The 15,458-nt window shown below is 41.5% G+C and overlaps 2 protein-coding genes across 2 annotated transcripts; one reads left to right on the top strand and one right to left on the bottom strand.

The window, feature by feature from the left end:
• Positions 1-5,121: 5,121 nt before the first annotated feature.
• On the top strand, positions 5,122-7,084 carry dlx5a (distal-less homeobox 5a). Its single transcript, XM_055058783.1, has 3 exons — positions 5,122-5,684; positions 6,028-6,212; positions 6,507-7,084. Exons 1-3 carry the CDS (start codon positions 5,324-5,326, stop codon positions 6,819-6,821), a joined length of 861 nt encoding a protein of 286 aa, XP_054914758.1. The 5' UTR covers positions 5,122-5,323; the 3' UTR covers positions 6,822-7,084.
• Positions 7,085-11,000: 3,916 nt separating this feature from the next.
• dlx6a (distal-less homeobox 6a) lies at positions 11,001-13,701 on the bottom strand. The gene is made up of 3 exons (XM_055058785.1): positions 13,267-13,701; positions 12,386-12,579; positions 11,001-11,866 (listed from the first exon to the last, which is right to left on the bottom strand). Exons 1-3 carry the CDS (start codon positions 13,571-13,573, stop codon positions 11,627-11,629), a joined length of 741 nt encoding a protein of 246 aa, XP_054914760.1. The 5' UTR covers positions 13,574-13,701; the 3' UTR covers positions 11,001-11,626.
• Positions 13,702-15,458: the final 1,757 nt, after the last annotated feature.

Below are 15,458 nucleotides of genomic sequence, written 5' to 3'. Positions count from 1 at the left end.
AATGTCCCTGGAAGTCCTTTCAGGATCATGGCGATCAAAGGTCCATCGCTCAGCACCTCACCTGCATTCCTTAAAGCGGTGATCGCGGTCTCAGCTCTGATGATGTACTCTGTAACCGATTCATTGGGTGATTTCTGCAGCGAAGTCAGTTCAGTGTACAAGTTAATTACTCTGGGCTTTCCTTTGCCGGCGTAATGGGCCCGCAGGATTCCAAGTGCCGCACGTCCGTCGTCTGCCGCGTCATGCATGAAAAGTGATAGACAATTTTGACAAGTCCCTCCGATGATGACGATGAAGAGGAAGACGCGAAGAAAAATGCTGAAGCTTATGCCGAGCTCATTCAGTTTTTGGATGACAAGAGTCTGTTTCAACCCTTGCAGTCGAAGATGTCCTAAAAACTTGGTTTCCCATAGTTCATAATTTTTCTCATCTCCATCAAAAAGAAGTCTTGACCAGCGGCTGTGTGCCATGTCTTTTTCTTTTCTGTTCATTTTCCTCGTTTACTTACACAGCAGGTGTTCACGGTCTGTCGAGGCATTCACCTGTTTCTTCATTGATTCTGGGCCCATAACCTGTTAGCAGAATCAGTTTTCGGCACAGCGTTCAGCGTGACATCAAGAAACTCGCACCGGTTTGGCTTTCGTGTTGTTCTCCCTTTGTTTGGAGGACACACCCTTTAATTGTACACGAGTGTGTTCAATTAGACAGGTCACGTGATGTGACACACAATAATCCAATAATGAGAAAAAAAACAACAACAACAACAACAAATGAGAGCACAAAAACATTCATAATGTCAACACTACATTTACCACAGGAAATAGCCATAAAGGGATAATATTAATCGGATTAAACTGTGCTTATCCTCTAATCCATACATTTTGGTCAATTTGCTTTCAATCCATTCAAATCCATTACTTTGGAGCTTTGAATACTCCCAACAGTTTTGCTAAATTTTCAAAGTTACATTTTCTTCCTTACTACTTTTAATTTTCATCCAATATACTAGAGCTAAATTAATTATATTTTATTTTATTCTAGATTTATAACTTTCTGACATTTAGTTTCTCAATTATCTACATGTGTTTTGCATGTATAAGAACTATCCAACCACAGTCCTAGATATTTAAATTCTGCCACCCTTTCTGAAAGCAGTCCATAATGTTATTGTTTCTATATCAATATTTATCTTATTTGTAACAGCCATAAAGCAAAAGAAGTTTGCCAGTCATTTAAAACCACATTCATAAGACAATTTTTCTACTTTACTAACTGCTTTCCTAATATTTACCACATGTTTTATATTCTTTCCCCTGATCCATTTGGCCCCATCATCTGCATACAGTGCCGATTTTATATGTTCATCAGTATGGCTGATAAACACATGCAGGGCTGTAAAAACTACAGCAACCCAGCATGTCAGTGGCTGCTTAGTTTGCGTAGTATGCCTTGGGCCGGCCCTGGTCAAATGAACCATTTGTGAACAAAATCCATTTATTCCACAAAATACGGCAACAGTGTTAACAATGACTCCGCCACAGCGGTCAAAATCTTGTATGCCCAGGTGAACACCCGTCAACTCTTGGTTCATACTGGAGCCGACAGCCCCATCTAGTGACCAAAAGCCAAAAATACACATATTTGGTTCCAATCTTAGCAATGCACTTTCTAACTCTGCAGTTCATGTATCCCAACTGGATATTTTCTGGCATAATATTACCAAATTGGAGAATCACTGCCATAGTGTCTTTAAGCTCCCCATTTCTCTTACTTTTAATCCTGGCGGCATCTGTTATTTTCCCTCCTTGGATTTCTTTTTTCCACATTCTCCATTGTCATTTCAAGTGGAAATGACAATCATGCTCTCAGCCTTGCTAAAGATCCTGGAATATATGTTTTAATTCTGTCGCCCCCGCAGGATTTTAGTTTTGATTTTCATCTGTTGTTGTGATTCACCGACAGCATGTATTAACACTCTTCTGTTATTTCATAATTCTAGCCGTTTTAATTCTCCCCATTTTTCTTCTTCTGTTGCTCTGGTCAGCTTTATCGGGTGAGTAGATCCCAGATCCCTAGATCCCCCATCATGACTTTAAATTCAACTTCTATGGCAAAGTCATTAATATATGCATATATTAATGAAATAATTATGGTTGCTTTATTGTATAATGCAATCATATGTGTGTGTGTGTGTGTGTGTGTGTGTGTGTGTGTGTGTGTGTGTGTGTGTGTGTGTGTGTGTGAGTGTGTGTGTGCGTGTGTGTGTGTGTTACTTTTGCTTTAGCTTGAGTTGCGACACGTGAACATTCATTTATGAGTCTCAAAATTCATATAACCCTTCTATACAGACTTATTGCTCAGGGCCAACACTTAAGAATTACTGTCACATTTCATACGAGACATTTCAGCGATTTCTAACAGTTGTAAATGTGCCGCCATTGCAACGGGCGAAACGTTTATGTAGAAGGGGGGACTTATCTTGCCAGAGGACGTCCTCGATTACGTCAAACGCAAGCAGCGCGCTCTGAGCGTGGATCAAAATGACTACAGCTGTGATTCTCCGAGTTTTTACGACCATATCCGGAAAAAATAAAAAATAAATGCAGTTTTCGACGTGCCGCAGTACTGTGACTAATCTGCTCGTGAAAGTCGTTTGTGCAACAATAATTAGTTCATTTAAGCAAGAGAAAGTAAAGAAAAGATAAACAGCATTTTAGATTTGCTCGAAGAAGACAGTGAAGCAAAGCTGGCCTGCAGACAAAAGCGAGATAATCTGCGACAGGACCCCCAGGCCAGCAGAGGGCCCCCAAGAGCGCTTGGATACATGATTTGTTGATCTCAAATTTGTGGTTACGTTGGTCTCAGATGATTATGCGCGAATTTTTTTTTTTATTTTTTATTTTTTCCTTTGTCTGCGTCAAGTAATTTATCCCAAAAGTTATTCTGAGTAAAGGCAGCTTAAGGGCCACCAGGGATACGAGAACCACAACAACACGGTGAGGGTCACAAAGTTCTTAGGCAAAATCTAATTGTAGGGTTAGGGTAGTGATACCATGTCTCATCAATGTTCATTTTTAAAAATTGGTTTTATTTACACCGAAAGTCAAAGAAGACAGTAATTACAGGAACATGCTGAAGTTCTTAATGCAGAGATAATTTCTAGAATCTTAAAGGGACAATATTATGTATTTTCCAGACATAGTTCTATTTTATCGCACAATCAAGTAAGTAAGTTGCATTCAGTTGTTGCGCACATTAAATGTGACTTTAAAGAAATTTGACCTCATAATTTGAGCTCCTTGAAGAAGCTCCTACTTTTTCCAGACACTCCTTCAGCAGGTCATCATATCAGTGCTCCTCGTTATGCCATTTACAGCTGTTCTAAGGAACTTTGGACTGACCAGTATTTCATATGATAAGCTCAGTCGAGCAGTTGGGGTGATTAAAGTTGGGGTGATTAAAGCCTCCCAGTTTGGAGGAATCTGTCCTTTTTCTGTTGAAAATGTACGGGTGGCCATAAGGTGGAATATGTACAAATATTATTTTGCACATCTAAAGCTCTTAATCGATTTTGATGAGGCACGACGCATTTTAGAACATTTTCGAATGGTGGTTTCATTCCTTATTTCTGAGTGTGGTATTTGTAGACATGTGTATTGTGCTTTGACTGTTTCTGACTGTTTGTTCATTTCTCATTTTAATTCACCTCCACCCCCCACACCCCTTTTCCTTCTTGTAATCACTGATGCCTGCCCTCTTTGTTGCTGTAATGGGATACCGTCTGTAGTCCGATTAAGCCAATAAGGTCAATAATCCAACAAGAGGGATATCCCACTTTCCCAACTTGTTAGAGCAAATCTGACCTAATTTCACACAGCAGTGAGAGCCACATAAAGGAAATCATTCAAATACAGTTCAGCGATAAGGACAAGTGTAAGCTTAATATAATTCTTTTCAATTTTCTTCTGCTTATAATACAAAGCAGTCAGACTAGTGTTACGCTTCCTGTCTTCCTGAACAACTTTTGACTAATCGGCAAATTTATGAACATTATTGCTTGGATTTACATTGTATTCAAAGCACATGTTTGGATGCATTTTAAATAACTGAACTTGAATTTCACGTTTGTTTTGTACAAAGTACGTTGAGAAAAGTCTTGTGTTGATTTACCTCTCTAAGTAATGAAGTGAATTGAGTTAAATAAATTACAATGAGGCTTAAACTGGCTGTCTTTCTGGCACACCACCCTTTTTTTTATTTTTTAAAAGAAATAGCCTCGGGAAAGAACTAAAAGACCAAAACAAGACAAACAAAAAAGAAAAACAACAACAAATGGTTAGAATGACATTAAATATACAGTTTCAAGTACAATAAATTCTCAAGGAAGCAACATTTAGCAGAATAACCCTGATATACAGCTACAGATTTTGGCACGCTTTCCACCAGTTTTTGTTTGTTGTTGTTGTTGTTTTTTTTTTTTTTTTCCTACAAGGTCCAGATACAATTCACGGCTGGACTGGAATGGCTCTCATACACGTATGCAGATGTTGAAAAAAACTTTGTCCACACGTGGGCGCTGTTCACCACAAAATTCGACTGGCCGGCCTCGGCTTTTGTGTGCCCTGTCACAGAAATACACCGAATACGCTATAAACAAAAACAAACACAAAAAAGGGATTTTTAGTGACCTCCACTCGGCTTAAAAACCTGGTAATAATAAATGCATCGAGGATGCAACGGGCCGCTGAGAGACGATAATCTGGAAGTAAAAAACCGGAAATCACAGACAATAGATGCACGTTGAATCCTTTATTATTATTTTTTCAACTGAAGATGTTTTCCTTAATGAAATCATGTTGAATGTAAAAAAAAAATCTTACGTTTTGCAGCACTGACATTAGATGTATAATAAGATAATAATAAGTGAATACCTTAATTTCACACCTTGAATGATATTATATTAATACGAACTACAAAGCCCCAGTGGTTCCCCCCTTCGCAAGAAAGCTGGCGAAGTGAACTGGGTGTAGCTGTGTCTGTGTGTGCCTTGGCCAATGGAACCAGATCCTCCCTGCAGTGCGTAAGAGCGCGAGTCAGGATTTAACCAAGTCTTTGCTGCGCGCCCGGCTGCAGTCTTCAGCAGAGCACCGACGGCCTGAGAGCCTCCTGGCGCAATGAGAGTGTAATCTCCACACCGCTTTGGACCCAGACTATACGTATATATATATTTTTTGTAATTTTGTTACAACAACAACAGCAAAAAAAAAAAAAAAAAGATTAAAAAAAAAAAAAAAAAACGCGCGCGTTTTCCATACTCCGAACGATGACCGGAGTTTTCGATCGGAGGATCCCGAGTGTGAAGCCCACCGATTTCCAGAGCTCCTTCCAACTCTCCAGCATGCACCACCCGTCTCAGGAATCCCCCACGCTGCCCGAGTCGTCGGCCACGGATTCTGGATACTACAGCCCCGCCGGCGGAGTCCCTCACGGCTACTGCTCTCCCAGTTCGTCGTCGTCGTACGGGAAGCCCCTGAACGCCTATCAGTACCAGTACCCCGGTGTGAACGGATCTGCTGGGAATTACACGACAAAATCCTACAGCGATTACAGCTCGTACACGACCCCCGCCTACCACCAGTATGCCGGAACTTATAGCCGAGTTCAAGCCCAACCGAGTCCACAAGGTAGGGACCTATATATATGTATAATTTGTTTTTGTTTTTTTTGTTTGTGTAAAAGCGGATTGGAATTACCAGAGAAAATTCTATTTAATATTTTTTTTTCTTGCACACTCCTAAATGTGGACGGAATTTAAAATAAAATGACTGAATTATTCCTTGCAATGATTCAAATGCAATCTAGATACGGATGTGAAGCATGTTTTAATTGTATTTATTTATTTATTTATTTTTATTTTTGGGGGGAAGTTGTTGAGACGCTTCTTTCAAACCGTCGCAAATTTGTGGCAAATTTACACGGTCGTTTTTGTTTCGATTTATTTATTTATTTATTTATTTTCACTATCAGAAAAAGACATAAGCGAGCCCGAGGTCAGGATGGTGAACGGGAAGCCGAAGAAAGTGAGAAAACCCCGGACCATTTACTCCAGCTTCCAGCTGGCCGCCCTGCAGAGGAGGTTCCAGAACACGCAGTATCTGGCGCTGCCGGAGAGAGCCGAGCTCGCTGCCTCCCTCGGACTCACGCAAACACAGGTGGGATTTAACTGCTTTATATTTTTAAGGAGAAGAAAATTGTCCTAAAAAAAAAAAAAAAGGAAAAAAGAAAAAGTTTTACTCATTATGCACTTTTATGCATTGTATATATATATATATATATATATATATATATATATATATATATATATATTATATATATATATATATATATATATATATATATATATATATATATATATATATATATATATATATATATATATATATATAAAACCGAAAACTCGACAGTGTTATATGCTGACACGCCTTCATTTCGAATCCAATATTCAGGTCAAAATCTGGTTCCAGAACCGAAGATCGAAGATGAAGAAGATCATGAAAAACGGAGAGCTTCCCCCAGAGCACAGCCCGAGCTCCAGCGACCCCATGGCCTGCAACTCGCCGCAGTCCCCGGCCGTGTGGGACGCGCAAGGCCCCTCCAGGTCCCACAGCTTACAGCCGCAGAGCATCAACGCGGCGGCATCTAACTTTCTGGACAACACGTCGAATTGGTACTCCGCAGCCGGAAGCTCCATGGCCCCCCACCTTCAGACCCCGAACTCGATACAGCACTCGTTGGCTCTTGGAGCTGGGACGTTATATTGAAAAGAAAAAAAAGAAAGACAAAAAGAAAAAGAAAAAAAGAAAGAAAAAAAAGAACCCCTCCTGTTGTTTTTATTTTTTATTTTTTATTATTATTTTTCTATTTTTATTTCCTGTCATGGGACTCGTGTTCACATTTCAGAGGAATATGCAATGTATTTCATGGCAGTCATAGAGGAAAACGTGTAAAATGTGTAAATGTGTGCATGTAATTTATTGCATTTTGGAAGAATATTAAACGTTTAAATGGACAATGGAGCTTCGAACCCTCACGCCTCCCTTCAGTATCTCTTCTTCCCTCCAGCCTGAAATATTTCATGTGAAATGAAATAGGGGGACAAAAAAAAAAAAAAACCACCAACAACAACAACTAACAAACAAACAAAAGGCGCCTCGAAGACAAAGAGAAAAATCGTGCGCCTTAGGCGACATGTCGGCTTAACTCTCCGCTGTATCAAACAAATACTAGAATTCACTCATTTCAGTCGATTTCTTTTGTTCCGTCCTTTACGCGGTTTTATTGTACTGACTTCAAAGTGCATTCATTATGACTGTAAACGACAACAGCAACAAAATTAGACGCTGTATCGGATGTATCCAACCGATTTCTCTGGATGAGGTCGATTTATTCCTCTAATGGGCCGCACATTTCGGACAAGTCAGAAAATCGTCGATTAATCATGGAGTAATTGTGTTGCTTCTGACGGGTTTCCCGCAGCAGTGAACTGCAGTGATTTCTGCGGCTTTTAATTTCCCCATAACAGCTGCATGACTTGCAATGAATGTGGTTTATTATAGATAATTTTAATTATTTTATACTACTACTACTACTACTACTACTACTACTACTACTACTACTACTATTATTATTATTATTATTATTATTATTATTATTATTATTATTATTATTATAACACCTGACAATGATTTTATTGTGTATTATTATTATTATTATTATTATTATTATTATTATTATTATTATTATTATTATTATTATTATTATTATTATATTAAAAAGTGTCCTTATTCATATTGTGTCTCAGTGTAGAGGATGGTTGGGTCTCTTTAAGTTATTTCCAGCGCCCATGTTTAATGGAAGTGCCCGCTCGTCGCTGCAGACCGTCTGCAGCCGCTCTCGCTTTGTGTTTCCCCTACAATTATACTCGCTTTGAATGGCAGAGAGGAGGCGAGGGGAGAAAGGGGGCGGCACGGAGATCTGAGACAATCCGCATTCCTGTGGGGGTAGAGCGGCTCCAGCGCTCCGCCACTACCCGCGGACTCAGCCCACCTTCCGGGGGGAGGGAGGAAAAAGAAAAAAGAAAGAAAGAAAAAAAAAGCGAATGAAAAAGAGAAAAATGCTACTTTGTTTTTGTTGTTGTTGTTTTTTTCCCCTTTTATTAACGGCGATGTTAGCAGTAGCAGGAGTGAACGGGAAAGCGTTGAGAGCGTAATTGAATTTCTGGGGACGTGTGCTTCGAGGACCACGTGTGTGTGAGTCTGCGCAGGTGGAACGCGCTGCGATGCGAGCGCACGACGCCGCGTCTGACCAGCGCTGACCCCAATGCTTGTTCCACCTGACACACAATCCTCCTTGCCGATTGCAGCCTGCATGCACGCACATGCACTCTGATGCAAAGTGCTGCGGACAGACAATGCTTGTGTGAGTCTAAAGCCCCGCGGTGCCTTTCTGTGGCCCTTACTTCTGCTGCGGGTCAAATGAAGCGTCGCCAGCAAATATCCATTGCGGGTCATTCCAGGAAATTTAAACCTCACACACATTGTACTTGTTTTTTTTTTTTTTTTTTTTTTTTTTTTTTGAGGGGGCAAATATGTGCGCGGCTGTTTCTTTCCAAACACAAACACACACACACACCTCAAACGCGCAAACTAGAGGTGCCATTACACCGAGAGAGCTGCTCCGTTTATTTTCAACCGAACATTTTCCACTCAGCCAGCCCCCCACCCAGCCCTGCAGCCCCCCTCCCCCCAGCCCACCGCCAGTTTTTTTGCAAATCGGGTCTAAATAATGACAGTTACGCTTTACTGGACAGCTTCAACTGTAACACTCCACAATAATTATTCTGCAGGATTAGGGGGGGAGTGGGGCTCCATTATCATAATCTGGACATTGACAATTACCTATAATTTGCAAAGATGCGCTTGGTTCTTGATTGCAGAGAGGGCTCTCTCTTTTTTTTTTTTTTCTCGAGCTCGCCATCACTAAACAGTGACAGTAATAACAGCTAATTTTGCAGGCAATATATATAAGAGCTTACCAGGGTGTGCAAACACACTTTCCCACCTGGATTTTGCTTATTCCACCAGCAGCGGCGAAGCTGCGCAGCGCGGGAGCCTTTTTTTTTAATTTATTTTTTTATCTTTTGGTGGTGGACAGAAAAGCGGAAGAAGAGGAAGGTAAGCGTGAATCTTCTTACAGCTTCCCTGACCAACCTCAGCTCTCTTGACTTTGAAGAATGGAAACGGTGACCCATAGCTGCAATGTGTTTGGGGGAGGAGGGAGGGAGATATGCACGCGGAAATATCAGTCTCGTCTCTTTCCCTGCATTATAAAGAGTCTATGCGCATACACCTTTACGAGGCGACATCAAGGTGGAAATGTTCAGATTTTAGTCTTTGAGATTTGTGCCGATATGCATCAGCTGCTGCAGGATGCTTGTGACACATGACTCTGCAACCACACCCCCATCGACTGCACCCTCAACCCTCCATCATCCACATCTATCTATCTATCTATCTATCTATCTATCTATCTATCTATCTATCTATCTATCTATCTATCTATCTATCTATCTATCTATCTATCTATCTATCTATCTATCTATCTATCTATCTATCTATCTATCTATCTATCTATCTATCTATCTATCTATCTATCTATCTATCTATCTATCTATCTATCTATCTATCTATCTATCTATCTATCTATCTATCTATCTATCTATCTATCTATCTATCTATCTATCTATCTATCTTTCTATCCATCCATCCATCCATCCATCCATCCATCCATCCATCCATCCATCCATCCATCCATCCATCCATCCATCCATCCATCCATCCATCCAGAAACATCACTCCATGCATCCGTTTCTGCAGAAACTGAATTCTTTTTTCTCTCTCTCTCTCTCTTTTTTTTTTTTTTTGCATTCCTCTCAATGTGCCAAACACTCTCTTTATGAGCTGTGTTGATGTTTACTCGACCGCAGCTACTGGCTCCCTGGAGCCCGGTTGCACGTACCCCCCATCCCATCCCCCCATCTCCCCGTACCCAACCGTGGGGGCCCCCCCAGTGCAGGTAAAAAGAACCAGAATGAGCGCCAGTGAGACATCCGCGACTTTGACAGCTGCATGGAGCTCCCCCCCCCTTTTTTTTCTTCCTAGAGTCGTAATTTCAGATAATATCCCGAGCCGTGCGCCTTCTCCTCTCTCTGACAATTTGTATATGAATAACCGAATAATTTCCCCCCCTTTTGTTCCATCCGTTGCTACCTCAAATCCAAATAAAGATGGCTTTTTAGTATTAAAAGTGGTAGAAAATTACAGGTAATTATCTTTGACGGTAAAAACGCTGTAATCAGCGGGGCTACATCAAAAATTACCCTAATTATGCCTGCATTTATGAGAATGGAGGGGTGGAAAAAAAAAGAGGAGAAAAAAAAAGGCTCACTTGGATAAAAACCCACAAATTGTCCCAAATATCTCCTTCATATTGAACGCCGCTGCAGCTGGCTGCTTTGTTCAAGCATCGATCCCTGTGGAGCTTGGCATTTTAGGACGGAGGGAAGGGAGAAAACATTTTGTCAATACTTCTAATAATTGAGGGTGAAGCGACGAGATGAGCTGGACCTGGAGCAAATGTCTTTCGGGGGGTAAGTTAATTTCCTCTGGCGTTGAGTGAGTGCATTTGATTTCTTTTTTTTTTTTTAAATACTGGCGTTTCTCCGTCACCCCACTGAGTTCATCTAAAATGTTTGATGAAATGTTTTTTTTATCTTCTTCACTGAGCACCGTGCTATAAACTTGTATGCGCCAGTGTGATGCGCCGATGTGATGTTGGCCCAATAGAAAAACCACGAAAAAGGCCTGAGATGAATATAATCTCTCTCTCTCTGTCTCTCTCTCTATCTCTCGTTGGTGGAAATCATGCAAACAGCAGGCGTCTTGTTTTGAGTCACGGTTTTACTCATTCTGACAAAACATAAAAAGTGTATGTACAACTAAAGTCGCAGAATATATTTACAGACACTTTTGCTCGGTTTTGCATGTTGGGAAAAAAAACAACAACAACAAAAAAAATGCAGTCAAAGGGGTGTTGTTATTATGGCAAAAGAAAAAAAAATCTCTTTGTTTTTTCCAGTCAGTGATGGTGCACCGATACGTCTTTTCCTCCCCCTCACCCCCACGTTCCCCCCCCCTCCTCCTGTTCCTCCTCCAGCCCCCCTAAAAACAAATACAAAAAAAAAAATGTCACTGGCAATATTTGGTATATTCAGACATGAATGAAAGCATGACAAAAACGTGCCAAATCAACAGCCATGTACGCTTGAAAAAAAAAACCAAAAACCAAAAAACCCAATAAGTCCCACTTTAGTTTGTGTCCCTGCACCGAGGCTTGGCTGGTTTAATCCTCCAGCAGAGGAGCGGCTCGCTCTCGCTCCTCTCCAGCGTCCAAAGTGTAGGCTACGTTGCGGGAAAAAAAAGGAGATCCCGCAGAAAAAGGGCCTCCATGCAGACTGCCTTTGCTGACCCCCACCCCACCCCCACCCCTCCGTTTGGCCCTCGCCAGTCTATCTCTGCATCGAATCTTGATGTGGAGACGAGTACCAGTGAGAGTAGCCGGGCATGTAGCTGTTGGCCGGCATGTTCACTCCTTTGGAAGAGGCCGAAACGTCCCAGATCGGAGGGATGGTTGGGGAGCGCGGGGATAAGGACATGGAGCCCGGGATGGGGTCGCTCTCGTGCGGGTTGCTGCCTTGCTTCAGCAGCTTCTTGAACTTCGACCTCTTGTTTTGGAACCAGATCTTCACCTGCGGGGACGAGAGGAAATCGTTTTATTGAGCCAGCATTGCAGGTTGTCAGCAGTGGGTCTTTGGTTCAGACTGTATGGCTTTCTGCCCAGGGCAGCCAATCAGGTGGGGCGCCAGAGACGAGATTTCTGTTATGAATTGGCTAAATTGCGTTAGTTTTATTGATTTCCTTATTTTTCAGGACTCATTGTCAGAGTTGAGCATCTCTTGCTCTAAGTGTTTCTAATCTGCACTATGGCTCAATGCAATCTTAGATCAATGTAACATCGTGTGCAAAAATAGCGGTTTCATTAGTTTGTTGGCATAAGAACAAGAAGAATGATGGACGATAATGTCTCCATTTAAAAAAAAGAATGCTTTCTTTTTGTTTTTATTTATTATTATCATTAAAAATATCGTCTTTCTAAAAGCAAAAAAGACGACTCAATCAAAGCAGAGTGGTGCTGTGTGTTTGCGCGTGGGGCAGCGGAAGCCGCTGTCACAGCAAGGTGTCGACAAATGCAGAAATATGCGTCCTACCTGCGTTTGCGTCAGTCCCAGAGAGGCCGCCAGCTCGGCGCGCTCGGGCAAAGCGAGGTACTGGGTTTGCTGGAATCGGTGGTTCAGTGCCTGGAGCTGCAAGCTGGAGTAGATCGTCCGCGGCTTGCGTATCTTCTTCCCCTTTCCGTTAAACCGAATCTCCCCGTTTTCAATCACTGTCGTCTTCTGCTGCTCTGCATCAAACACAAGCAATGCGATTAGTCCAAAAAGGAAGCCACGCAGCGAGAGCAGAATCGTGTGCTGGGTTTTCTGTTAAAACAATGATAACATAAAAATATATATAAATAATAATTAAAAAAATCAACAACACAGAAGCAGTGCAAAAAGAAATCGAGAAATTGCTGCTGATAAAACGTCCACATCTCTCTCTCCCCTTCTCTCTCTTTCTCTGGCTTTCCGCTGCAGCCAACAATCCGCATGTGCTGTCATATTTAGGATATTGCTGGTAATGACATGTCAATTAAATGCTAATTACAACATTCGAGGCGTGCAGGCTGCCTAATTTTCACGAGTAGTTGGTGAGGATTGCGTGGTCGAGATGATCACACCCAGGGCATTAAATCAGAGGTTTTGTGGAGGGGAGTGCTGGAAAAAAACACACAAATAAGCAACAAAGAAGCGGGCGAACAAGGCAGCTCCTTGGATTTATCCGGTGCGTTTTTACGCACGGCTTAGGGGAAGAAGAAGAAGAAGAAGAAGGAGGAGGAGGAAAAGATAGCTCCAGGCGTTGGATCGTCGGAGGTAAAAACAAAAACAACAACAAACTAATAAAAAAGCAAAGGTTCGATCCGGGTTGCTAAAGCTTAAACAGGTACGCCGCTAATTGCAATTAGACAAGGCTGGAGGAGGAGGTCTCTTACCTGCGCCGTCTAACCGCGTCTGTCCCCCCGCGTTGTTGTGATAGGACGGCAGGTAGGGGCTATGGTGCGGATGGCTCACGTATGGGTAAGGTAGCGACCGGTTGTAGGTGTTGGTCCCGGGGTACGCGGTGCTGTCGTGCTGGTGGTGAGAGTGCGATCCGGAGTGGAGGCAGTGCAGCGGGTAGTGGCCGCCGGCCATCGACGGGGAGCTCTGCTGCGAGTGCGACTGCTGCCCAAACTCCATGAACGCGGACTTGGACGAGTCCTGAGCCTCCAGACCGTCAGCCATCGTTGTCATGGTCATCATCGAATTTTCTGCCTTGAGAGCACTCACCCCCCCCCACCCCCTCCTCTCTCAAGACCAAATCGCTTTTTCGCTCTCTCGCTGTGCTGTTGTCTCTTCCTCCCCCCTTTCTCCTATTAACACCCCAAATTTCCCGATGCCGTCTTTACCCACCCCCCCTCATCAGCCCTCCTCTCTTGTCCCGCGGTATTCTCACTCAAAGTGGCGGAAGGTAGACATAAGTTAAGGGAGAGATTTTAAGGTGGATTCTGTTAAAATTGAGCCCTCGCTTGCAGACTTGATGCAGACACTACAAGTAAAATGGTTTGTCTCCAAAGGGCAGCGCCTCCCGATTGGTCATCCAGCCCAACGTCATCAGTTCTCTGCGCTTTTTACGGAGACTTGAGCTGGAGTTAACCCACGTTACCAGCTCCCACCACAAATGAGGGGGGTGTGGGGGAGAAAAACAATATGTGGTGGGGAAAGACGCCTAATTCCTATAGACACGCGTAGAAAACAGCTCCGGTGGATGCGCAGAGGCGATTCTGTTTTCTTCCTTCCTTCCTTCTTTCTGTCTTTTTCTTTGGCGTCGTAGCGGGAAATTACGCACGCCGCGTAACACCGAGCTCACTTTAATTAAGTCAGACGAGGTGGCAGAATGTATGCATCCATCTCAGTTAGGTCACCCCTCATCAAGGAACTAATTGGAGACAAGAAAGTGTCGCCATATTTTGGGACTGAGGAAAAAAAAAACGCAAACAAACTGGACACCTCAAGAGAATGTTGTTAAACAAATGCTTTTGAGGGAAACTGCATTTTTTAAAATGTATTTTTTCCCCTAAAAGGTTATTTTTTAAGATAATAATTATTCTTATCATAATGGGTTTACATTATTATTATTATTATTATTATTATTATTATTATTATTATTATTATTATTATTATTATTATTATTATTATTATTATTATCAGTAGTGGTAGTAATAGTAATATTAACATTGTTATAAAGCATGTTACATTTTTCTCTTTAATTGTTAATTACAGATTAACAACTACATTATTATTATTATTATTATTATTATTATTATTATTATTATTATTATTATTATTATTATTATTATTATTATTATTATTATTATTATTATTATCTGTTTTTGTACTCCAGTCAGTTTGCTTTGATGTTGTAAACTGAGCGGTCCCCTCTGCACCCCCCGCCACCACCACAAAGTTACATATATTATAGCAGGAGCTACTGACCATGTGATTAGAGATCCCCTCAAATGATTCAAAATGCAGCACGTGTGACACATCAAACAACAATATGCCCAAGGTACAATAGGTTATTTTTGCAAAAGGGAAGGCTGGATACAAAGATAAGCTGACAGTGTCTTTTATCCCAGTTGGATCGTGAGGCCCGATATGGTCCTCAATATATGTAAATTATACACTTTGCGTGTATAAAAAAAAATCCAACAGAACAAACACACACACACACACAAAATACGCAAGAATACAGATGTTATTTCCCTCTGAAGTGCTGTAGTGTGCAATAAAAAAAATGTTTTTTTTGTTTGTTTGTTTTTTTACTTTTACTACTTGCAACATTTTTTTTGCAGCGTTTATGATTTCCCCAGAAGAAAAAGAAGAAGAAGAGAAAAAAAAAGAAGGCTATGAAAAAATAATTACGCCAGCAATCAAGTTACAGCAAAAACCTATTTGATTAGCGGGCCACACTTTACTCAAATTGCAGCTATAAAATTAAGAACAATTCGCCTGTAATGATTATGGACTTGGATTTATTTTGGGGAGGGTGGAATAAAAGTGGATATAGCATAAATTATCCCCTAATTATACGCCAGTGTGGCCTCAATTATCCTCTTATCAAAAATGGTTGTCTAAATGCAGCGTT

This window comes from Poeciliopsis prolifica, unplaced genomic scaffold, assembly GCF_027474105.1.
Source record: "Poeciliopsis prolifica strain line A6 unplaced genomic scaffold, Auburn_PproV2 SCAFFOLD052, whole genome shotgun sequence".
Taxonomy (NCBI): domain Eukaryota; kingdom Metazoa; phylum Chordata; class Actinopteri; order Cyprinodontiformes; family Poeciliidae; genus Poeciliopsis; species Poeciliopsis prolifica.
This window is presented reverse-complemented; position numbering and strand designations above follow the sequence as displayed.

Coding starts and splice junctions, on each gene's coding strand:
- dlx6a (XM_055058785.1), bottom strand. CDS start 13,573: ATGATGACCATGACAACGATGGCTGACGGTCTGGAGGCTCAGGACTCG. Junction 12,580..13,266: donor GACGCGGTTAGACGGCGCAG/GTAAGAGACCTC, acceptor TGTTTGATGCAG/AGCAGCAGAAGACGACAGTG. Junction 11,867..12,385: donor TGGGACTGACGCAAACGCAG/GTAGGACGCATA, acceptor TCGTCCCCGCAG/GTGAAGATCTGGTTCCAAAA.
- dlx5a (XM_055058783.1), top strand. CDS start 5,324: ATGACCGGAGTTTTCGATCGGAGGATCCCGAGTGTGAAGCCCACCGAT. Junction 5,685..6,027: donor AGCCCAACCGAGTCCACAAG/GTAGGGACCTAT, acceptor TTTCACTATCAG/AAAAAGACATAAGCGAGCCC. Junction 6,213..6,506: donor TCGGACTCACGCAAACACAG/GTGGGATTTAAC, acceptor TCCAATATTCAG/GTCAAAATCTGGTTCCAGAA.